Raw genomic sequence first — 25,262 nt, 5'->3', positions numbered from 1 at the left:
CTGCCACCTTTCCAGCACTTTAAGAGATGACCAGTTTTATGCTTTTATCCTCTGAACACACCCAGCCAGGACAGCAATTGATCACTGAGGATGATGCCCCCAAGCCCTTTTTAGGCGTCAAGATTTTATCAACATCAGTTTTATCAACATCGATGCCTTCTAATTTCTGGGAGTTTTTTTTGAGCAAATACCTCCAAATATAACACTCTGCAGTAAGTATTTCCGTGAAATAAATTATACAGCAATACAAAAGGCTCCTGTCATCTTCAGAGACATGAATCCTAAACAACTGTCCAGGTTTAAGTGTGAAATAAGACAAGCATGTGCAGGACTGAGACACTTGCCCTATATGCTCAATGACTCTGCAGCCTCAGCCAAATTCCAAAGGGACTAATGTTTACAGACACAGCACTTCAGCCAGTGAAAAGGACCAGGGGAAGCAGTGTCAGAGAGGAAAGCTGCTGCTCCCCTGCCAGGACCAGGAAGACTAAAGGCCAGAAAAACCTGCTGGCCAGGATAACTGTTCCACTTTCACCTCTGACTCACAGGATGACATGGGCAAGACCTACTTTTCTAAGCTGCCTTGTGTGTAAAACGTGGATAATACTGACCTTTCTCACAGCCTCAGGCTTCACAGGAGGTGGTGAAGCATTCACAGAGAGGTTTCATATGCACATGGCAGGCTTATAATTGCAGAAAGTGAGAACAACTTACAGCTCCTGCTTGGGAGGAATTCCTGGAGCAACTTGGGAACACTCCTACTCCTGTAGCAGAATTAACTCCTGCATAACCCTGCCCTGCAATTACAGCACCGACAGTGTGCTAGATCACACAAAATAACTCCTCAATTCTTGGTGTAGGTTCGGTTTTTAAGAGGTACTTGTGGCCAAGTTCATCACTGCCTTCCTCTGGGACCATTTAAAATCCCCATGCACAAACGTTTCCTTTCTCACAAAGAATTCTGCAAACAAGGCATGGAGTGAAGTGCCCTGCTGCACCCTCTGGTCTGTCCACAACCCAGATGTAGCACACAGGACACACATTTACTGTGCTGGAAAACAGCACTGCCAAACAGTCACACTTTGTAGCAGAGAGACCATCAACTGTGTTCTGAATGGAGCTGCTGAAGACACAGCCCAATTTTGACAACTCTTATTATTTTACAGAGAGTATTGTGATACACAGTGTTTTCTTACAGACCTCACTCCTGCATAAAAATCAATTTCTTTTATGGGAACAGGATATTTACTTACATTTTAGCACCTTCATTAAAAAGTAAATATCCTACTGAATCCAAAACAAACAGAAAAACATCTGTACTCTAAACATTTTAAGGCTTTTCTGGAGACCAATTCACCTCTTTGATGTCTTGCAAGGAGGATGTTCACATGCAGGGTCAGTGTGTGATGGTTAATTCTAACCTACAGCCATTACTATGTGGCAACAGTCTGACCACTGTAATCCTGTGGACTCTCATCCCAAATCCACCTATGCCAAAGGAAATCTTTCCATTTATTTCAATGAATATCGGCTCAGGCTTCTAATGATGAATCTGCTCTTGCAGGATTAGCTCCATTGATGGCAGAATGTGCAGGAGCAGATCCCACCCCGGAGCTGCCTCCCCGCCCCGATGGGCGTAACCACAACCACCCCCATGGTGCTGCACTTGCACCAGCCCAGCTGAATAGGATCCAGTTCATTATATTCCAACCCCCGTAAGCTGAACATCTGTGGGAAGCAGATTTTCTTTCCCTGCTGTTCTGTGAGGAGCTACAGACAGAGGGACCAGGAGGGTGTCTGACCTCCATATGCCTTCGGTGTGTGCTCGTGCCTTGTTCCACAATGAGTGTGCTGAACGTTAAGGATTAGCTGTATCAAATCCTTCTAAGAGCATCTAATGATTAAGACAATTAAAATCAGACTCCCAGTTGTCTCTAGATGTCACCTGTAAAGCTGATTAAATCAAGATTGAGTCAATACCCTTTGATATTGCTTGGAATGCATCAAATCACTTCTCGGGAAGGGGATGCTGCCAAAGGTCCTCCCTCCCTTCAGGAGGGGAACCAGAAGGGGTGGGGGAACCACCACCTCCACAAAACCTGGTACAAAACTTATCTCAGACTGCAGGATGGCAAGCAGAGGGGCTCATGAAAGGGATGTGGGAGTTGAATACAAGCTCTGTGCAAAGAGTCAAATGTTTTGTCCACAAGGATGCCAGAAGACATTTGGTGTAGGACACACAGAGGGGATTAGAGGCAAACACCGGTCTCACAAGAGCATCACTGTGGATTCGTATGGAGGGGTGTGACCTACACACAGGGCACTTCAGTCACCCCACAGCAACGATGGATGGACATTCCCAGGCTCCAAAGATCCCTCAGCAGAGCTGCTCTGGCGGCTGTCACAGTTCCCACCACTGCACTGACCCCCAGCCTCCACGATCCCCTCCCAGCCTCACCTCTCCATTCCAGCTGTGCATCAGGCCTGGATTAGCAAACCAGCAACTCTTGTTTGCAGTTTTCCCTGTTCAGCCCTTGAAAACACTCTTGTTTTCTTTCAGATACCTGATAACTCCTCAAACATTGACTGCCTGTGTGTACCTGGGTACTGGAGCTCCTGCTACTAAAGGAGAGATAATCTGCTGATACTGTAATAGAGGCATTTGATCTTCAAACATTCTCGTTGGCACCTCAGCCCCCCCATTCCCCAGGGAACTGAGGGTGCCCTGTACACAGACCCATTAACATAAAGCAAGACCTGATCAAACTTCACCGACACTGATGACGCATTTCCAGCAGGATCACTAATCCGACTCCAGGAATATCCATTCAGCCCTGAGCATGGATTTAATTGAGGACAGAGCTCAGATGGGAGCTGACAACACCGATTGCTCCACGAGGCCAGATGCAAAACAGCAAAACCAAGTGTTTGCTAGAAATAATAGCAGCCTCTGGTCCCACGACGTGGGGTCTTCTCTCTCAATTCACCAGCACACAACACCTCAACTTAATATTAATCAAGAGTCACAAAGCTTTTGAATAGCTAAGAATTAGCTCCCTGTGTCTGTGCCAGTCAATCAGCTGCTCTGGACACTACAATCCCATTTCTTTTGTTTCAGACAAAACAGTGGTTTAGTGCCTTTTATGTTTATTTGGGAATTAGAATTAACAGATTGATACAAAACCAGATAACCTCAGCACTGTCCTGCATCTTCATAAAAACAGCCTGTGTTAAGACACCACCAAACCTGAGAATAACCTCCTTAAGTTCTCTCAAACTACTGAGGCAAATTCCTCATCAAGGACACCTTCCCCTTCCTCTGTTTTACTGCAAAATAATTCTTGAAGCAACAGAAATTGCTTCTTACTGCTGTGCATCCAGCCAGTTTTCATCAACAACATCCTGACAAACTCGAGGAGCAAACAACTGATTTCCAAGTTAGCTCACCAAGATGTCAATGGTAACTGTGTGACAGGTAAATGAAAAGGAATGAAGATTTCCTACTGGGAAAGGCAAGAGCAAGGCACTGGTCCTACAGGAGACCTAAGGTGGTGGTGAGATTTAGGCTCCTCCAGCAGAACTGAGGCAGGTACAGCTCATTAATGACAGGGCCTGGACATGTGCAAAGACACTTGGGCCACACAGAATTGCTGAGTCTCAGACTAGAATCAGCCCTTGGAAAATAATCACATTTCTAGAAAACAAATCAGAAAACAAAGTTAAACCCCTTGTGCAAACTCCACCCTTGGGCACAGCAGCAACTGCCCCCCCAGGATGGACAAGTCTCAGCCCTTCAGCACCCAGAAACCAACCACAACTACAACCCAGCACAGCTCAGGCTTATCAAACCCTCATTACAGCATATTTAGTTTAATTACCCTATGGAGCCAGTCATCCCTTGCTCTTTAATGGCCCTGGGAGTGTTCCAGTCTGCTTCACTCTCATTTTTAGTGCACAAAAGCAACACAGTGTTTGCAAAGGCAGACATTATGCCAGCAAATATCCCTAGTTCTGCGCATTTATTCTTTATCAAAAATAATACATTTATACTTATGTGAAAGTGAGAAGCCATTCCCAGGCTCCCAGCAATGCTGTATAGTTTAGCTACCAAAGCATAGTTTTTGGCAATAAAACTAGGCAGCTGCTGAAGAACAGTTCTGATACTCTTAGCCGTGGCTAAATATGAAATTCACATTACAGATACTTGCACTTGCCCATTCAGAAAGACAGGATCCATCTGTAAAATCCAAGATCTAGGCTGGATTCTGACTGGATGCATTTAAGTCTCACAGAAAATTTAATAAGTTTGGGCTTTTTTGCCTCCAGCACTGAAGTCTCAGTGTTGCCCAGCTCCATCTGCAAATACAAATATTCCTACTTTCCTCTCCCTTTGGCCAGAATTCTTTAACTGAACAAGAGATTTAAGAACCACAAATGAAACCCAGAGCCAGCTGACAGCCAAATGAAGTATGAAAGGCAAATTTCTCCTCCAACCACGTTACTCTAATGCTGCTCTGAGCAAATAAAACCCACTCTGAAATGTGAACACTTCCCTTCCCAGCAGCTTTCACCTGTTCCACCAGCTGGGAGGGCTGTGTGGGCTCATTCATCACAGCTTCCATTCTCCCTCCATCTTGCAACTCCAGGCAAAAGCAAGCTTTTCCAGGAGGAGGGTGGGAAAGAAACCAAGATATAGGGGCTTTGTAGCGACAAGAAATCCACATGTTATATTGAGCCCTTCACCAGTGATCAAACCTTTAGCACAGAAACCTCTCTCGCACATGGGGTCGAGAGCAGTGACTTTCTTCACCTGAAGCATGGGAAATAAGCCAGCACATTTGTGGGAAACCCTCTCCTGAGGCAGCCAGAGATGAATTTTCTGTCTGGTTAAGGAAAACAGTTACCACAAAGCAGCAGAGCTCAGTTTTCCATTGTTCCAGCTTTCTGGGAGAGAAGGGAGGGGGACAGCCAGCATGGACACCACTCGAGGTTAATGTGCTCCAGGAGTCCCTGTCAGGTGCCAGTTCCCCACTGACATTTCAGCATTCCTTCATGAAAAAAAAAAAAACTCCACACACCACAAGCCAACACATCTAACCCAGAGTAGCACCACAAAAGCCCTTATTCCTCATGGGTCTGTGAAAGCACCAGCTCAGGTAGGAGACACAACAACTCTCCACTCTAGTATAAAGTCCAGAGGACATTCCATGAGCTGAAGGGGCTCTGAAGGTGTTTTCAGGAAATAAAACTCTGATACAGCAGGTGTGAGAAGCTGGCTTGGTGTGATTGCAGCGTATTTGGTCTACACAGAAACCTACAGCCATGAATTGTGAAATTCTACAGACGTGCATCACACATTTCACACCTGCATCAACCCTTCTTCTGGTACACAAGATGTGAGCTGTCAGGAGTACATGGAAATGTTTAAGAGGGTACATCCATGTCTGGGAAAGGAGGAGGGATGAGAGATGGACAAGAGACACTTTACTTTCCACAAAAGAATATGAACAGAGTGCTGGGGAAAAGAGAAAGAAGAAATCAAGCAGCTTTGTGTATTCCAGAGTAAGAATAAAGGAAAGTATCTCTACTTGCCCTTTTGCAGACAAGACTGATCAGCTTATGTGAAGGGAGGAGGATGAAAGTGTGAAGCTTTTCAAAATCCATTTTCATCTAATGGCTCTGACAACTCTCAGGTACAACTGGAGAACAAACACCTTCTTTCAACTCTCAATCTGGAAGACATAACCTCGATTTGGGGTCTTTCTAAGCCAGTCCCAGGCTCCTAGAGACAAGGGACAGCTCAGAGGCAACAGACTGTTCATTGCTGTAGTTTAATTCTGTACTTTGTTAGATTTGTGGTTTTCTTTTGCAACTACACTTCGAGCTTTTGAGATTTCTATCCTCCCCCAAGGTGGCAAATTCACAGAGATCAGTGTTGCAGCTCTGTATTTTGTAACCCAAACATTACTGGTTTTCATCCATCAAGCTGCAGGGCTCAGGTGCTTCACCAAATGCCTAAGAAAAAGTCCCTTTTGGCTTTTCTGGCAAGAGGCAGGTAAGTGCAGAGGCAACACAGGAGCTTAGGGGGATGTGGGTGTATTGGATTTTTGTGGAGTCAGGAAAACCCTGTCAGCCTCCCAGGAAGCACTCTTGGTGCACAGACACAGGGCACAGAGCTCATGCAAACATTCAAAGACAACACAGAGCTCATGGTTTCTGCAGGGCTTCTCAAACACACAGGCTCCTTCATGCAACTTTTAAGACCTCATACAAAATCTAGTACCTTTAGAGGATCTTCCCATCCCAGCAGGCACCCAATACATCACATGAAGGCACTCTCCTGGACAGTGACAGAAGAGGGAAGAAAAAGCCCTTTGCAGTATTCACATTAAACAGACAAAAGGAAATTGTGTTCAGCCTCTCCATCTCTGTTATTGTCCCTCTGCCATTAGGGAGGCTCCAGGGCCCTGACACTGGGGACAGCACTTGGTGCACTGTGCAGGACCCAACAGCCCTCAGCTGGCACAGAGGGACCTGCTCTTGGTACAGCTGAGTTACCAGTAGTGCTGTGGATTGGCAGCACTGATGCACTCAGAGGGCAGAGGCTGGGGGATGCAGGTTAGTGAGGCAGAAGAGTGAGGATGGGGCAGAGTTCCATCACCCTCCTGTGGCCCAGATCTGATTAATCCCAGGAAAGGTACTGAAATCCTGTCTCCATGGCCATCTATCACCAGATCCTTTGGCTGCAGGCATCCCCAAAGCTGACGTCAGTGCCTACTGTGGTTTCAGTGATGTGGATGCTTGGCTCTGGAACAGAATTAACCACTTTGACAGAAAAACAGAGTATTTTCTCTTGGAGTTTTTTCCCTGCCAGCGGCTGAATCCCATGACCGTGCTGCAGCCAGGACCCACAGCCAGCACAGATGCTGCTGCTCTCAGAGAGAGGCACAGTCAACAGGATTTTGGGATGCAAATTTTGAGATGCTCACCGCTTCAGATTAACATTGGAAAGGAGAGGAGAAGGAGGCAGCACAGGGCTGGTCAGGCCTTTGGAGAGATTTGCAGGAGGAAGAGCAGGTACAGGTCAGGCACAGACACAGCAGTACAGAGCAAGAAGATGTCAGAGCTGACACTACAAGCCCAATCGCAGCTATTCACCCAGCCCACGCTGGGTAAACAGCCACATTGTGCTCTGTTCTCACCTTTCAGGCAGGAATGGCTCAGTGCTGTGATTGCTCCAGCAGCTCCACAACTACCAAAACCTTCCTGCACCATCCTGAGAGGCAGAGGAGCAGCAGCAGAGCTGTCGCACAGCACCAACCAACCGTCACAAGACTTCACCCCTTCTCCATGCCCGCTTTTCTTCCAGGAAAAAAGCTCACTTAGAACTTCTCAGGCAAGGGTCAGACTCAGTTTGGTGCAGCCTCTGCCCATGTGGGGCTGGCTTTGCTGCACATCTCTGGGTGACAGATGGCGGGAGCTGAACAAGGCACAAAGGAGCGCCAGTGAACAGGCGCCGCATTCAGCCCAAGGGCTGCTCGACCCCGCTGCTGACTGACCCTTTCATACCACAACACACACCCCAACTGTGTCTGCTGAGACACCTCTGCAGAGCCTCTAAGGCCTCAGGTCTTTTCCCCTCATTTTCTCTTTTTAAGTGATAAAGCAACTGAAAGGAGCTCCTCACCACACTGCAATTATAAATCCGGCGCGAAGCACCTTGAGAGATTCACAACCAGCAGATAAACAGAAGTTCAGTGAACTTGAACTTCACTGGAGTTCAAGTTCATTTCTCAATCACAGCTAGGAGAAACAAGGGGAAAATTCAGAAATTCGGGGTCTGAGGAATAATTAAAATACACAGCCAAACCTGTAAAACTTTTCCTTTGTCAGTTTGCACTTCCCTCTAGCAAAGATAAAAGGACACTTCAGTATCTTCAATTTGCATATAAAATTAAGAAATTAGGCTCTATTAAAACCCATTCAAACACAGCAAAGTGCAATTAAAAATTTTATCTCCACATCTAGGGCCAAGTCCTCAGCTGAGGAACAGCAGTGTCACTCCACTCCCCACAATGCTGTATCACACCAAAGGACCTGGAATTCAGCCCACGACCTCATGCAGCGACTGGCCCCTCAAACAAGACATTGCAGATGTGCAAAAAACCAGGATAGAGCTGTGGCTTCTACAATACTGTTTAGGGAAAGAATTTACACAGTGGGAAAGATGATACATACACTGCTGGTCACTGAGAGAAAGCTCAGCTGAAGGAATCCATGAGCAAAGCAGAGCCCCTGATGTGTAATGATGGAGCAGAGTCAGTTGCTCAGCAGCAAGTGGGGTCTGTGTGAATAACCTGGGCAGAGGTTGTGCCTAAACCACCATCCCACTGTGCCCAAGCAAAAGAGAAACCTCAGAGATGGGGGTTTTTGTTTTGTTTAAATAAACTAACACTTCTGCATTACTCTGACAAGAGACAGCATTGTCTGGTGACCCTCATTTTGCAGCATCATTATCACTGACTAATTTGTCAGAGTATAGTAAAGGCAATTTTGATCAATAATAATAAACATGCTGTCTGACAGGTACAAGGTTTTCCTGATCCTGCTAAATGCTATATATTTTTTGGACTGAAACATATAGCAAAGTAACCAGGTATGTGATCAGTGGCCTGAATTATTGTGGGACAAGAGGCTGACAGATCTCAAGAAGCAACCAGTGACATTCTCAAATGAAAGTGTAATATACTGAAAGTACAAGCATTGATAGGGTGTACATCATCCTGATGTGCCTCCCCAGAAGGAAACAAAAAACACGACTACAAAACTTGCATCTCGAATATTTACTAAATTATATGTAATAAAAAAAAAACAACCCAGCAGCCAATAAGCCAGAAAAATGAGTCCTAAGCAAAACACACCTCAACTGTTATTGAAGTGTTAATTATACTGCTAATGGCAGTCTGTGTAGCTTATGTATACACTGAATGACAGCAAGGGTGTGTATGTAGGTGGAGGTAAATCATTATTCAAATCCCAGGGCTTTGAATGATTTTGTTTAAACAAAGGCACTAATTTGAGGTAATCAGCACAGGGGAATCACCTTAACTGCCTGGTTCTTACTCCTACATCAGGCCAGGAGCAATGGCTACAGGACAGTGTTTAAGGTCATGGGTGAGGTTCCCATCTGCCTAATTCCCAGCTCCTCAGTGCAGTACAGGTACACACATGCAAAGTGAGAGCAAGAGAGCAGGCAGCACCTCTGTCAGCCCTAAACACCAGAGCATCCATCTCTGTCTCTTCCCACCCACTCCACAACCTGCCTGTTTTGTGCATTACCCGTGAGGGAGGACATTTACTCACCCTATTAGGCTTGTTTTGATGCATCAATCTATGTACAGATTGGGAATTTCATACCCTACTGAAAGCTGGCACCACTAGGCCTTTAAGCCAGGCAATCACCTGGGTCAGCTGTGCCCCTGCCAGATGGAGCCCTTACCTTCTTTTGAGCCAGTGGTGACTGGAGCTGTGGTGGTCCCTGATGTCCGTCCCACGGGGCTGGAGTGCTTCCCAGCCCTGCCAGGGATTTTAAGTCCACTTGGCTTCAACATGTTTGCTGTCTCCTGTGTCCCAGTGTCTCAAAGAGCTGTCCTGGTGTCCCTGTTCAGGCTGCTCGCTGGTGGACCTCTTCTTCCATCATCACACACCTGGGAGAGAAGAGCAGAAAGAAATCAGGCAGAGAATGAGTAGGAGAACATGGAACAGGTTCCCAGAAAGCAGTGCCCAGCTCCCTCCTCACAGCCCCAAGAGAGGCAGCATCTTTCATTTTTTATCCTGTAAAGCAAGGGTGATAATTTCCCTCATCTCCCATCTTCATGTTACATTCTTTTTGTCAGTCTCAGAGTCCTGGGGAGTCCTGGGCCAAAGTTGAAACCTCCCAGAACCATCAAACAAGAATTTAGCTTCAGTATGGCAGCTGAGTGATGGAAATTGTTGACTGGTTTTAAGTTCTAAAGTCTCAGTTCAGGCATCAGCAAAGCCTCAGAGCCCTGACCAAAGGCTCCACCAACCCTCAGCACCAAACCTTTGGTGCATAGTCCCCAGTTTCACCATCTTCAGGGCAGACTCTCCAAACTGGCAGGGGGAGGAAGGATGAGGCCAGTGTCCAAAAATGGGGCTTTCAGCTCCTTCCCATAAGGACTAACCCAAAACTTTATCACATAAAGAGGACATCTGATCCCATGCATTTACAATAAGACTGCAAAAAAAAAAAAAAACAAACCAACTTTCTGAAACTTAGGCATGGCTACCAACTACTCATTAGTGAAGTCATTCTCTTCCCAGTAGGCAAATGGAATAAAACCTCCAAATTCCTTGCAAGGATATTGCATCAGCAAGCACACAACTTCTCAAGCAAAGTTTTATGAGAAAAGAAAAATAGAGGAAGTGACTAAGTTGCTTAAAAAAAAAAAAAAAAGTCAAAAACATTCCTAATGGATAAAGAAAAACAATCAAAAAATTGAGTCTATCAGCCAAAAGGAAGCTGAGGCTGGGAGACAGCAGTCTGGGATGGGGAGGGAAGAAGGTGGCACCAGAGCAAGCCAGGGACACCACAGACCTAACAGCAAAGGGAATTGCAAGGAGAGCAAACCAAGGACCAGCCAGAAACTGGGGATACCCACACCTGCTTCCAGGCCAAGGAAGGAGACAGCCTCTGCAGGCAGCACCCCTGAGAATCAGCATAGGAAAGATTTACAGATGCTGCAAGGGGGGAATTGCAATGACAGGACAGGAAGTGATTAAGGCATGAGTAAGGATTTCAATACAGGCTGGGTCAGAGCGAGCCCAGGGCTGGCAGGGCTCCAGGGAGAGCTGCAGGCAGACACAGAGGAGGGAAAACCACAAGGAGAATTCCAAAACTGTATTCCCGAGGGCTCACAAATATCTGAGACACCCAAGTGTTTCAGCAGTAAGAGCCAGTCATCCCACACTGAGTTAGAGAGACAAAGAAAGGAGGGATCAGCAGAGAGGGAGCCTGAATGAAGACCCGAGGGATCGAGCCCTGTCTCTTCCCCATGTCCCCCACAAAGGTGTTCAGCACCTGGGCTGGCCTCAGACACCTGCAGACATTGACCTTACACAGAAGTCAGGCTGGTTATGACAAGAGGGATGCTCAGATCACATCACCAGCAGCAGCAATAACAGACAAGAGCAAGCAGTTCTTGTTAAGGAAGAGAGAAAACAGCCTTCCTGTGACAGAGCCAGCGAGGAGCAGATGCTGTCAGAGCTGGACAGGAGGCTGCAGCTTCCAGCTCTGTTTAGCATAAAATAGGGAGACAAGGAGCCGAATCTGGAGGTGAGAAACATTAATCAGCTGGGTTCCTCCTATCTGTCAAGGCATCAGGTATGACATCTCCCACCCACTCCATCTCATACAACACATTTTGCCCAGGGCTGGCTTTGATTTTACAGAGCAACTTGATTTGCAGCACTTCTGCTGGCAGGGGTTGTGCTCTACCAAGAGCTCTCGCCCTATCTTCCTCACCTTCAACATGAAGGTTTGCCCTCTTCCCAACATGCCCTTCCTTACTCCTGGATTTACTCATCTCATCAGCTGGTCCCACCTTCTGGTTACAAGGTTTGATGCTGCACTCGGGATTAAGTAACCTGGGGATGCTGGTGCCTCCAGATGGCTGGTTGGATCCACATGCAGGAATGAGGGTGGGAGGGTAAAAAGACATAGGGAAAACATAAAACAGTAGCTGAGAAGAATTTAAGCAGGGAAGGATGTCAGAATAAAAAGATTTTACAGTTTTTCAGGCCGCTATTAGAGGGAGTCTCTGAATTCTTAACTTTGCAGCCAGAACCACAAACTTTAGGGAGCACTGAATTTAGTGTGTTCCCTCCTCGATTTTGCTGCCCATCTATGAGGAGACAGGAAATTTCAGTTCATTTTCCCTCCACTACTCATTATCCCCTGAAGATCAGCTGCCCACACCAGTCACAGGATATTGTGATATTCTGCTTCTTCTCAGGACAAATGGATATTTTTATGCAGGGGGAGAGAGACAAGAGGAAGTGCATTCCCACTGCATAAAGATTTCTGCCAGAAACCTTAACATAAACAGATTTGCTTTCAACACAGTAATGAACAAATGAACTCCACAGGCTGCTAATTATGCTCCCCTCAGAACAGACAGTTGCTTTTAACCTGAAATACGACCACCACAACCAGTTCATGGCCACACTCACGGGGGTCACACACAACAGATTCAAAAACTCCTCAAGAACCACCAGGTGTCACAGCAGATCCCCTGCCCAGCTGTGCCCAGCACATGTCAGCTCACAGGGAGGTCTGGCAGGGGCAAATTCACCCTCCTAAAGTGTCATTGTCACCTTCACGAGCTGCAGAGTGACCAGAGCAAGGAGTCAGGGATGGCTGACTTAACACACGCCTGCACACTCATCATCACACAGGGAAATGAGGATGAACTTCAGTGAATTTTACTCTAAGTGCAATTTGTCAGCAAGACACGGATTCAAAACATCCCAGACACTCATTTTTAAGAAATCTATGCCTGCTGCTAGGGACAGATACTCCTCCTCTGTCACTAGTTTCTCCCCCACTTCAACATAAAAACACTTGAGCAGGTTTTTAGGAAGCTCTGAATGCTGAGCACGGAGCTCTTCCAAATGACACCATCAGGTCATCTTCACCACCCAGAGCAACACTGCCTGAGCCGTCCAAGTCCTACATTAGCTCCCGACCGAGTGATGCAACTTCTGTGCTGCAGAAATATCCCTGGCCTGGGACAGAGGCCAGCATCTCCACAGGGCACTGCCCTGCTCCATTAGAGATGACAACGTGCCCTGAGCTCCTGTACCAAGCCCTCGGCTTCCCAACAGGCTCTATTAGCAGAGTCCTTCTGATAAAAAAAAAAAAAAAAATCTGTTTCCAGGCCTTGTGGGGAAAAAAAAATAAAATAAAATCTGTTTCCAGCAGTAGAGGTGAATGCAGGCAAATCTGTGGTGTAAGAAACACATGAGCCATTTCTCTTTCCCGCTCCCCATATCACCTGCACAAGTTGAAAGCTTTGCCTTCCCATGGAACTTCAAGGAAATGTGACTTTCTCCAGACACACTGTAAAGAAAACCCCGTCTGCTCCTGTGGATGCTCTGGGGCCACCAGCTCTGCTTGTTTTGTTTTTCTTCCTTTTCCAAGATAACACAGATGACAAGGATTTTCTAATCTCCGCTGGATTCTCCCCGCAGTCTTTTCATACTGGGATGAATGGTTCTGTCTGTTCCCACAACCAAGAAAAGCATCCCAGGAATGCACAATATGAAAGCCTGCTTCAAATGACCAAAATATTCTGTTCTCCATCTTTCCATCAGAAAAGGGAACAGCTAAATCTGAGTCACCTGGGCTCAGATTCAAAAAGGGGAACAGTTCTTAACTAAGCACAGATGTACAGCCAAAAAATACCTTTTACCAGGAGCAATATATCTGGATATTCCTGGCCAGCATCACGGGTAATTCCATCAGAGCAGCACAAAAAAAACGAGAAACAACTGGAGGTGCTTAGAGTCAATTATTTCATAAATGTGGTAGAGAAATAACACAAACCAAGGGTTGGAAGGAAAAGCCTTTGTCAGTCTTGGCAATATTCTTTATCTGCAAGTTGCTCTGCTTCATCCATCCCTCCTACCCTCAACGAGGCACACAAATATTTGCTTGCCATGTGGAAAACATCCCATTCAAGATGGGCACAAGCAACAGAGCAGACTCCCAGACCCAGCACGCTCCCCAGAGCAAAGCCCCCGTGGGTCTACACAAAATAAGGATCTGTTCACCCCCCACATACTGAGTGCAACAACTGCAAGACACAGGAACAGGTTTGCAGACACCACACTGAGTTGGCCTGAATCCCATTCTGTGCCTGGTGCTTCCTTCTGGCTTGATCTCCATGTAAGAAGTGTTTACCCAACCCGACATCCCCGGCAAGGCACAGGGATTTCACTCTGAGAGCAGACCCAAGGGGAATTCCAGCCAGCTGTATCTGAACGCTGCTGTAACAGTTGGGTCTGCACAATAGTTTGTGGGGAAAGGAGTCCTTCGTTCTTAAATATACAGCAAAAAAAGCAAGTACCAAAATTTAGGTTTCTAATTTTCTAAATCTGGAAATCCACATGTAAGGAATTAAATCTGAAGTTTTCAGTCAGCACACACCTTTCTAGGACAGAGCCCATTAAAAAAAAGGTAAAGAACAGTATTTAATTATCAGACGGAAGGAAATGAAGGTTATCACTTTGTTCAAAAGGTTAATGACAAACAAAAACACTGCAGAGAACCAGTAAACACTTTTTTTTTTTAAACAATCTAGACTGATGCAAATAATCAGTGACTTCAAAGACAAATATTTGGATAGGGAAAGGTTTGCACAATAAAGTATTCTGTTTTCCCCTATTCCCACCTAAGATAAACTTTTGAGAAGCAATTGCTTGTGCCATTATTTAAAACACTATTCCACCTTTACTTATGTTCATGCTACAAATGAGGAACACCAGGGTTTGGGATGCAGCCCCATGGCAGCACATCTGCAAGCAGAGTTTCAGTCTTTTTCAGGCCTATCATAAGATATGGTTGAGTCTCTGACTAATGCAAGAGTCTCTGGGCAAAGACACAGCTTGGAAAGAGCAGGAATTCTGTGTGCAGCTGCTCTGACAGTGCAACAACAGCAACTCCACATGGAGTAATGCAAAGTGCATTTTACACCTGCAAGGCACATCCTCATCCTCCACAGGGAAGAGGAACAACCCCTCGTGCTGCCACACAGTGTTCAGCAGCACTTTGGTTTTGACACACCCTTTGCATGCCTTCTCAGGAGAGTGAGACACAACAGCAGGAGTTTAATTCCCTACCCGTGTTCTGACTGCATTTCAGAAAGTACAGAGCCTCCAAGAGGCTTCTGGGTTTGGTCCCCTGACCTCTGTTACTCAAGAACCTCTGGGACTCTGGACAAGAAGGAAACTACCTTAGCACAGCCTGAGAACAACCCCTGCTCCCTCTCCGAAAACCCTTCAGCATCAGGCACTGTAAATGTTGAAAGCAGTATCTGAAGCTCAGCATCTCCCTGGAAACAAACTGCTGGAGAAGAATCTGGTCCACAGATCGCTGGAGGAGCTCTGCACTCACCTCAATAAGCACAGAGAATAAAGGCAAAAAGCTTTCAGTGCCAACTCTGGTAGTCCTTTATTAGGCCTTACATAATAAAACCTCTCCTGGCCCAAAGATACTGATCTCCTTTTTTAGAAAAAGTTACGTAAAGTTATTTCATTTCTTGTTTCTGAGCATTTGGTTGCAACCACTCCATATTTCCAAGCTTTTCTGCACCCTCTCCATACCCACGGATGTGAGATTTTCAGGCTGTAAAGCCTCATCTCCTGGAGTCGATACATCACTGCCAAGAGTTCCATGCCAGGGGCAAGGGCGGGTGAAGATCTGACGCCCCAGGACCAAACACTGGCCACGCTCTGCAGACTGGTTAGGGATTTTAAGAACAGAGTTTTGCTTTGAAATCCAAATCCAAAGGCCAGACTCTAAACCCTGAATCTTGCGTGAAAGGGACAGGAAATGAATCCGATCAGAGACAGGATCTGATAACGCCAAACTACAGCTTTGCTAACAGAGACAGAGATTATGCTGAGCAGAAAAGGCAATTTTATCTGTTAATTCCTTAAGATGCTCCATCTGATCCACACTAATTGTACCATTGCCTTCTCACTTCTCTGATTAGTTCCTCCTTCCCACAAGCCACCAGAAACCCATTTCTGAGGCACGTGGCAGATTAGGAGTAAATCCTTGCACTTAATTGAAGTATAGAGGAAATAAGAGACGCTCATTTTTAATTAAGGTCAGACTCCTCTCCCAAGAAAACCTTTCCTTCTCCCATAGAGGGAATGAAAGAAAGGAGCATACTGCCTTCAGCTACACACAGGGAAAACCAGGGAATTCTGGTACCCTCTGTCAGCCATCAGGTTTTTTCTCTCTCTTGCAGCTGGACTCACACAGATTTTCAGCCCTAAAGCTCTGGTTTTACTACATAGGTTCCCTAACAAGTATGACAGGTTGTTAACCTCTAGAAAAGCCTGTGTTTAGTCTTCTTTCTCACTCAAATTTTGTAGTAATTAGCACAAAAGGCCAAGGGAAAGCCTAGAGGCCTTTTATTTAAAAGCTCAGGTATTTCCTAAACCAGTTCTAACCTCTATAATAGACTAAACATCCTGTGATTTACTTCTAAAGCAAGGGCTTCTGAGTGAAGAATGTGCAAAACCATCATACTGCACTCTAAAAACCACAATGCAAATCCTGAGGCAAAGTGGGTGGAAAAAATTCAAAGTGCATTCAAGGAAGTCATCACAGAAACTGGGGAGTAATTATGGGCTTGCTGATGAGCTCGTGCTCCCCATGCTGGCAAAATGCCTGCTGAAGGCTGACAGAGTAGACAGCAACAATTCTGCACTCACTGCAGAAAAAAAAACCTATCTCTAATTTGTGGGAAAAAATCCTGGGGATGAGTTTCTGGTCCCTGGAGTTAAGCCCTGGGGGGCAGGGGACAGTGTCCCTGCAGAGATATATAGAGGCATGACACCAAAACTGCAGGCTCACATGGAAAGGGAACAGAATGTACACAGAGGTTTCACAGCTGCTGTCCTCCAGGTCAATTCACACTTGATTCAGAGGTCACTCAATTCCATGAGCAGTTTCTCTACAATTCATGGAGCTTTGATAAAATCCAAGTTTCCTAATCACAGAAAGTCTTGTTTGTCAAAAACAGCATCTGGGAGAGAAACATGAGGAGAGCAGGCAGAGTGCAGGAAACACAGTGATTACATGACAAACATATTCCATTATAATAGGTTGGTATTTCACTACTGGAGAAACAATTTCTTTAATTAAATATGAGCTGTACAACAACCCAGCCATGCTACACACCCTGTGCAGAGCTGCAGAAGGATCTGTGCTTTTGGAATTTCCCAGCTTTTCACTGCTTGATTTAGTGTAGCACTAAAATTCACCCTGTCACTTAACCTGTTATTCCCTGGAGCTCAGGTTAACATACAGATTTTGATTCGTGCACTTCTATAACCTAACCTCTGCCCTGGAGTTTGGTTATGACAAAACCCAAAAAGAGCCAGGTCCCTTCTGTCCTGATTTTTTCCCCCTTTTTTACAACCTGCACCTGCAATGAAGACTTCTCTGCAGGCCAGCCTTGGTTGTGGACTGTAACGGAAAGGTTGGACCAATAAAGAGCTGAAAATAGGAAAGAACTGATCTTGAGAGTTTCTTCTCTTTCCATACACATTTAATTTTTTTAAAACTAGGAAGTTCATTTTCCTTTTCAGTGTTATGACAGCCTGCCTGGTGGTAGTGCAGTTGTACAGCTTTAAACGTGCAGATGATTTGGCTAAAAGCAAAGAAAACAGGAGTAGAACACAACACATTTCTCTGGTGTAATAGAAAACACCTCAGGACACACTGGGCTTGCCCCTGAAGCCCTCACTGCACTCCATTAATGCTGCCCAGTGTCTGCACACAGCCCCAAATGAACCAGGAAAAGGTACCACGTTAATGCAATCCCAGCAGGAAGCAGAGAGAAGCTTTGCTGTGACCCACTGGCACTGCAGGTGTAACATCCAGCACAGGAACCCCCTCAGAACCACCCCAATGCAAACAGTGGAACACTGACCCTGCCTCTCCACAAACTCCTGAAACTTCAGGCAGTGATGCAGGGTAGGAATCCCAACCCTGCCCCTGCTGCAGCCCCTTTCCATTAGTTGTGAAACCACCACACAAGAGGTTTCACTCCTGCAGCTCAGCAGAGCTCCACTGCCCAGGAACCCCCCACCACTTGCCAGCCCAGATTTATCCAAGCCAACCTTCTGCCCATGTACCCACTCTGCCCTTTGCACAGCTCTGACTCCCTCCCATTGTGCCCAACCCCCAGGAGACAGCTCTGCCCTTTCTCTGCCCTCACTGTGCCATTCTGAACAAGCAGTGCTCTCCTGAGATACAAGACTCACCATTTCCTGGGTCCTCTCAGCTGACCTTCTCTAAACCTCCATCACTTGAATTTAGTTCATTTTAGACATGGGCAACCCAAAACTCATACTGCATCCCCAGGTGATGCCTCATCAAGCCTGGAAAAAGCTCTATTCCAAACACAATGAGCTAATTTCACCTTATTCCTTCAAACAAAGCAACTGTTCCAAAAGTTTAAAGAATAACTAACCCACCTTCACACTCTGGCTGCTAAGATACAACAGGAGGGAGGCTGAAAAGGAAATACAGCATCACAGAACCATCTGGGTTGGAAGGGACCTTTAAAGGTCATCTAATCCAACCTCTGATCGTTTCACAGTTGAGATACAGCACTGACAGCCAGGACTCCTGCTTCCTTCTTCCACGGTGGTCACAAATCTCTTGCCACAAAAAGAGGGATGATAACAGTACCAATCTGTGAACAGAGGGGTGGCACACCAGGAGGTCACACCACTGGTCCCCACAGAAAGATTTGAGGTCACCAAACCCAAGATGCCACAGAGGAGCAAACCCACTCTCCCTCCAGACCAGGAAGGCTCTGGGTAAACCCCACACAAACATCCACTGCTTCCTGCTGCTACACTGGCAGCAGCAGAGCAGTGCTGGATGGGGTTGTTCCCTGGAGCACCCTCCTCTTCCTCCCTGCTGATTCACCAGCCTGCACTGAGCCACCCACATAAGCAGCAACCTCTGGGCTACCTCAGCCTCTCTACAAACACTGCCACCTCCCCAGACCACATTCACGCTGGCACATCCACACAGCCAGTGTGTGTTGATCATGGAGTTTCCTAATTTACCACCTACAACTCCACCTGTAGCCAGGAGTTTGGATAGCTCACAAACCTTACAGTACAAGAAGGAACACGCCTCCTAATCAAATCACATCCCTACCAGTGACCAAAATCATGATAATTTTGGCAAGTTATATCAGACTGGATCTTATCTGTCAACAGTGTTACGTCATCCCCTCCTGCCTCACGCTTTTTCCCACAACTCACACTCTGCCTTGCAGGAGCCAACATTAACTTTGGATTGCACCATAGGGAGAGAGGCAAGATCCCAGCTCAAAGCCTCTGGGCACTAAAGCCACACCAGCACCACAGGATGGCTCCCTGCTGTGTTACACCAGAGGTTGGGGATTGCAGTTCATAGAGAGCAAGAAAACAAAACACCATCCTACACAGATTGCACAGCAGGTGTGGAGACAGAACATGCCCACTCCAGCACGACCCGTTGGGCTGGCAGGAGCAGGAGAGGCTGTCACACCTGGCCCAGGCTGTCCATCCCAGCCTCCTCCCATAGCAGCAGAGACCCTGCAAGAGCTGTGCTGCTCCACAGCCTGGCTTCAATCAGCATCCCTGTCCACACAGTGCCACGCCCTTGGGAAGCACAGGCAGAGCAGGGTGTATGGATGTATGGATGCCAGCAGCCAAAAGGAAAGGGTCTGGATAGATGGATCAGTGCTAAACCCCAGCATTTAACATGTCATATCTCTGGAGATGAGTGATGCTGATGGGTGAACCCAGGCTGCACAGATGGATCAGCCCACCACACTCCTGGAGCACCACAGCACTGCACGGTCCTGTGGAGCTTTACAGAGTCCCCCCTGTCCCTGGCTGCTCCTTCACTTCTCACAGAAACAGGCTGCTTCTATACCACTAATGCAGGCAAAACCACAATCAGGATTTTGTAAGAGATCAAGATATAACCTCATCTAGCAGGATTACAGGCAGCAGCCCGAGTACATCACCGGCACATCATCTCTAACACAAACTGGACCTGTTTCAACCGTAAAAAGGAGAAGCAAAAACCAAGTTGTCACTTCTAACTCTGACAATCAATACTGCTGGCACCCTAAGGCAGAGTATAGCATAGCACTCCATAAACCTGAACCATGTGAGCATCCAAAAAGCACCATTTGACTTTGACATTTCCATGTCAGCACGCTGGAAGGGCTCTGACACCTTCCCAGCGTTTAGCCAATGTGCTCTGGGGGGATTCAGGGATAAAAAGGTGAAAGATGCTTGCAGATGCTTCAGAGACATCAAGATTAAGCTTGTAGGAGGCATTGTTATTGCCAGTTTCGTTTACTAGAAATATCTATAAATATACAAATATATATAAACAAAGTTTTACTATAGATGAGATTTAGCAAGTTCAAAAAGCTCCTTCATAGACCCCAGTAAAAGCCTACATAAACAGACACATAAAAGATGAACAGTGAAAGGCAAAACATCCTCTTCCTCTGCCTCAGCAGCACATTTCACACAAGCCTGCCTTTTCATGCCATGAAATAGAGATTTCATCACTAAATCTCCATTAGGGATGGCTGGTGGATTGGTCATCAGCTAAACATGCCAAACTTACCAGCTGGGAAACAAAAGTCCAGAGAAAAAAAAAGGTACTTATTCAAGGTTGCAGAGTGACCTGCTCCAGTTTGCATAGTAAGGATTTCAGTTATAAAACAAATAGCTAAATGCTAAATATAGCCAAGGAGGAGGCTTTAATCACCAGGGCAGGCTTCATGCTGACAGGAGCCACTGAGGTAGCACAGCACACGATGTTTGACAGCCAAATATGAGGCTAAAAAGCCCATTAAACACATAAGTGGAGAGGCCTCTTTTTCTAGGGAGGTTTGTTCCTGCACCCGGGGGAGGCACTTGCAGGTCATGAGTGGGAGTGTTTGCAAGGGATGGGAAAGTGCTGTTTGTTTCAACAGGCAGCTGCTTTTTGAGCCTGTCAGGACCACTGAAAAGTTTCCAGCACTAATTAGAGGCCACAGAAGTTTTCAGAGCATGATGCAACAGATAAAGAGGGGAGGAATATGCCAAAGGAAGAAAAAGAACAGACCAGTCAGAGGAAGCCTTTGTCAGTCACTATGCCAGAAGCTGGTGCCTCAGACTGGGAGCCTCCTCTGCCCCTCTGGAGGATGTGCTGCAAAAGAAATTGTGCTGGTTTTTTTGTCAGTGAAACACCTTTGTGCTTGTCCTTTGTACAGAAACAGGCAGAGACACAAAGTGACAATGACAGCGACAAAACATAGGGGAAGACACACGGTACAGCAAGGGTTCAAACTGAGCCAGACTGCCCAGAGTGGCTGCAGAAAATCCCTCATCACTTCACTGTGCTTTAAAAAATAAATAAAAATCTTCAAACCTCTGTCTTGAATGACAGAGAAGAACACAGACCTACACCAGGAACAGACAGATGGATCAGATGATTTCTTGAAGTTTCTGTGAAGCCCTTCCAGTGTAACCAATATCCATCCACGGGTTCTTTACTAGTTATTCACTAAAATAAAATAGAATTAATTTTGACCAATAGCTCTGGCACAAGCAATGCAATTTTATTTGCATTAACTTTTTAAAGGAAGAGCGTGTGAAAGCACAGGAGGGGGATTTAAAAGCTCCAAAAAGGGACTTAAAAGTTCCAAGATCCACATATCCAATATCCCCAGAGTATTTCATTCACAAGCCTCAGAGGAGGTCAGAGCTGCAACACCTGTTTTGTACCTGGAGAAAAAAAGATACAGAGAAGGAAAAAATTTTTCCCAAGATTATTGAAAAAACAGTGGCAGAGATGGCACCATTCTGTCCCTGAATATCCAACTCACCAAAGGCCATGGAAGGGCCTTCTGAAGTGTTTACTTTATAGATACAGAGTATAAATATTTTCAAAAATAATCATTTGGCTTTCCCAGGCACAAACAGAGTTATCAAGGGAGTCAACAGCACAGTTTAGAACATCAACTCTCAAAATAAACCAAACAAAGTTCAGATTCCCTTTGTGCTTCAGCAGACAGGGATGGGGAGATGGAGACTTCATGGCTGGCTCAGAACCCACAACATGGAATTTCACCAGTCTGTGCCAGGTATCTCTACAACTATGCAGGTGGGTAAACATTAGCTCAATAAAAAGAAATCACTGAAAGGAAACTACAGCTTAATTTCAGTGCCAATTCAAGTCAGCATCATGCTTTATTCCATCCTTCTGAAGTAAAAAAATGGAAACTGTGACAGCAAAACACAAAGCTTGGTTGTCTTTCTTCACACATCTTTGCTTATGCTCCATCTGAATCAAGCATGGCTGTTTTATAGACACAGTTCCACTCATTTAGAATGGAGTAATAAAAATTGTTACCACTGCACAGGAATGGTTTCAAAAAAATCTGATGCAGAAATACTGTGGGTTTGTTATGGGTTTTATTTAAAGGCGGTTTCAACGGGATTTTTCCTTTTTTCAGGAACAGCAGAAAGTATCAGTTTAAGGTGCCAGACTCAGTCACATGCAGTGAAGTAATTTTTCCACAGCAAGAGCTGCAGCACAATCACATAAGAGTAAGAAATTAAATCCAGCTATGAGGAAAGTGAATTTGCTTCATCCTGTTTAGCATCAGAAAGTACAAGAGACAAACACAGCACACAGGGTGCTCTCAGCAGGGCAGGAGAAAGGCTCGAGATCATGGTGGTACTGCAGAAAGACTTGGTACAGTGATGCTCTGAGAGTTCTGTGTGTCTGACAGTGTCAGCCACGGAGACAAGAAGGACAGACACAGGGAGAAGGCAGGAGTAGAGCAGGACTCTGGAAGAACAAGCCCAGTTCCTTTCTCTAATCTTGGCTTCTGGAGTGACCTCGGAAAGTTCAGCTTTATTCAGCAACTTAATGTGGTTGTTTTAGAAAACTGATCAGCAAAACAAAGCCCAAAGCTTGCTGGGGGCAGACATCACCAGTGCTATCAACCAAGGTGCTCTCCCTGCCTAACAAGACCTGAATTCTACCATAAATTTCACAAGAACAGTGATAAAAGAACAACAGCCAGACACTGTAGACGGTTCAACTCAGCAACAGAGCAGCAGAAAAAAAAAATGCTTTCTGACTCCACGTCAGTGACTTTCTGGGTGATTCTTATGCTCAGACTTCTTAGGAGGTGGAGGGAAAAACAGGTCACAAGGTAACTGTAAAAGATATTTATGAAAAAACCAGATCTCTCTATAAATAACAGTAGATATCCCTATACATAAGTGCACATCAGAGTCTAACGTAGGTTAGCAACAAGTCAGTCAGGTCTGGCTACCCAGACCTGGGCCTTCCCAGAGCTTTAAAAGTATCCAAACCTTGCCATGCGCCGTATGCACTCTGCAAAGTGGTAGCAACACCACATACCTGGGGGACGGAACTTGCTTTATACATTGTCTCTTGTCCTCACCAGAATTAAGACATCTCTCTCCAAAATGAAAAAAAAAAAACAACCCACATTAATTTTCCCGAGTTTCATGGATAGGGGCAGCATTTGGATAAATAAAACCAACAACCTCGATCAGGAGGTGGAATCTGTGCCCTGACCTATTTTAACCCACCAGTAACACCAAAACTGGCATGTGTTGGCACCTGAAAACCCCCCTTTTGAGTTCTTCAGCTTTTCTTTTGCCAGAGCAAAAGCACAAATGGGGAGAAAGAAACACCCGGAACTGCTACTTGCTGGAGTAAACTGTGGCAACCTCCAAGGCTAGAGGGGCACATACCAACCCTTGGCCTCAGCAGATAATCCCACATCCATACCCATCCTAAGAGCATCTGGAACACACAGGTTTTCCCCCAGTAGAAGGCAGCCCCACATGTGTTGCTGAGATGACAGACGGGCTCCAGCACAGCTTCTCCCTGCCATGGCTGGTGCTATGTCTCAGAGCTGAGCCTTTGAAGTCCTGTACTCCCAGGGATTTCTGGCAGGCAGTGACAAGTTTCTTGAAAGCACAGCTGTTTGATGCAGTCCCCCTCCTTGCTAATCCCTGGCAGGCTGTAACAGCAGGCAGGTAATTTCTTAAAATGCCAAATCTCGGACCCAACTTTAGGATCAGGCAGCTGCACCACGTTTAAAGCATCATCACCACAGCAAGGACAGATCTGTGCTGGTTAGAGGGGCTCTCTCGGAGCACCACTGAGGAGAGGAATGCTGCTAGCAGGCAGCTGGGCAGAGGCTAAGACCAGCAAGCCTGGCCAGGCACCCCAAACATACCTCTGTTCACACACAGACCAATTCTCGAGTCGCAAGTCACCCTCGAGGAAACACTTCCAGCCAAGCAGTAAAGGATGGGCTGGTGAAACTTGACATCCATTCCAGCACGATGAGTTTCTGAGACAAGGTTTCCAGGCCCGTGAGACTGATGCTCAACAGAGCAGCAAATAACACTCGGTGCTGACACAGTGCTTTGTCTCCCAGCACTTTGGAAATGCCGCTGCAGCCTGCCTGGATACCGTGCAGATAACAACTTGTGCCTCTGCCTGCATCCCTGGATGCTGCCCCAAACAGACCCTTTGCTGTTTTGTGTCGGGAGATGCGAGGGGCAGACCCCTGCTCCCTCTGCTCACAACCTGAGCGCTGTGCCAACGCCAGCAGCCCGACCTGGGCCTTCCTCGGAAGCGCATCTCCTTGCAAGAGACAAAACCCCACATCAGATCCTGCAGGATGTAGTTAATGTCGATATCTCGATCGCTAGATAGGAAAAACCCAGCGAGGACACCGAGCCCAGCGCGCAGCCCAGCTTCCCACAGACAAAAGGCAATTTTCCTCCCGTTTCAGACCCAGAACTCGCTCGGCACCGGGCCGCGGATGCTGACACCCACTCTCACCTCCATCTTCGCGGCATCAGGCCGCTCCCCCCGCGCCGTGACCCCGCGGGAGCGCCGGGCGCCCACCCCGCGCCCTGCCTTGGGGGGTGGGTGGGTGGGTGGGTGCGCACCCCCCGAGCCCCTCCCGCCGTCGGTGGGTGCGGGTGCTGCCCGGCCGGGGATGCAGCCGGGATGCCGGCCCGCTGAGGATGCTCCGTGCCTTTCCCACCCCAAGGACAATGCGTGCGGCGGCCGAGCCTCCCATCGGTACCGAGCGGCGCATCCCCCGCGCTCCTCCCGCACCCTCTCCATTCATCCTCCCTTTGTTGCGGGCTCGCCGGGCGCTCCCGCCCCTCCCGCCGTCCCCCTTACCCTGGGGCTGCCCGCCGGAGCGGGGCGGGGGGCTCGGTGCCACCGCGCGATGCAGCCCCGGCGGCCGCCCTGCCACTCCCTGCGCGGCCGCGGCGGGGCCGAGCCGGGAGGAGGGAGCGGGGAGCCGGGAGGAGGGAGCGGGGAGCCGGGAGGAGGGAGCGGGGAGCCGGGAGGAGGGAGC

At 46.9% G+C, this 25,262-nt stretch overlaps 1 protein-coding gene across 5 annotated transcripts in view; it reads right to left on the bottom strand.

The window, feature by feature from the left end:
• The window catches only part of CLIP2 (CAP-Gly domain containing linker protein 2), a 75,451-nt gene that overhangs the window by 49,771 nt on the left and 418 nt on the right, over positions 1-25,262 (bottom strand). For 2 of the 5 annotated variants that reach the window (XM_027664437.1, XM_027664441.1), the window contains exons 1-3: positions 25,082-25,176; positions 9,500-9,707; positions 6,284-6,340 (exon numbers count right to left, since the gene is read on the bottom strand). In XM_027664437.1, the coding sequence (XP_027520238.1) occupies positions 6,284-6,340; positions 9,500-9,611 (169 nt within the window). In that variant the 5' untranslated portion in view covers positions 9,612-9,707; positions 25,082-25,176. Of the gene's footprint in view, positions 1-6,283; positions 6,341-9,499; positions 9,708-25,081; positions 25,177-25,262 lie in introns of those variants that run through there. The other 3 variants (XM_027664440.1, XM_027664442.1, XM_027664439.1) reach the window with 2 other exon arrangements.

The sequence above is a fragment of the Corapipo altera genome, unplaced genomic scaffold (assembly GCF_003945725.1).
Source record: "Corapipo altera isolate COAL_440 unplaced genomic scaffold, ASM394572v1 181b, whole genome shotgun sequence".
NCBI lineage: Eukaryota > Metazoa > Chordata > Aves > Passeriformes > Pipridae > Corapipo > Corapipo altera.
The sequence above is the reverse complement of the archived record's forward strand: the minus strand, read 5'-3'. Positions and strand labels throughout refer to the sequence as shown.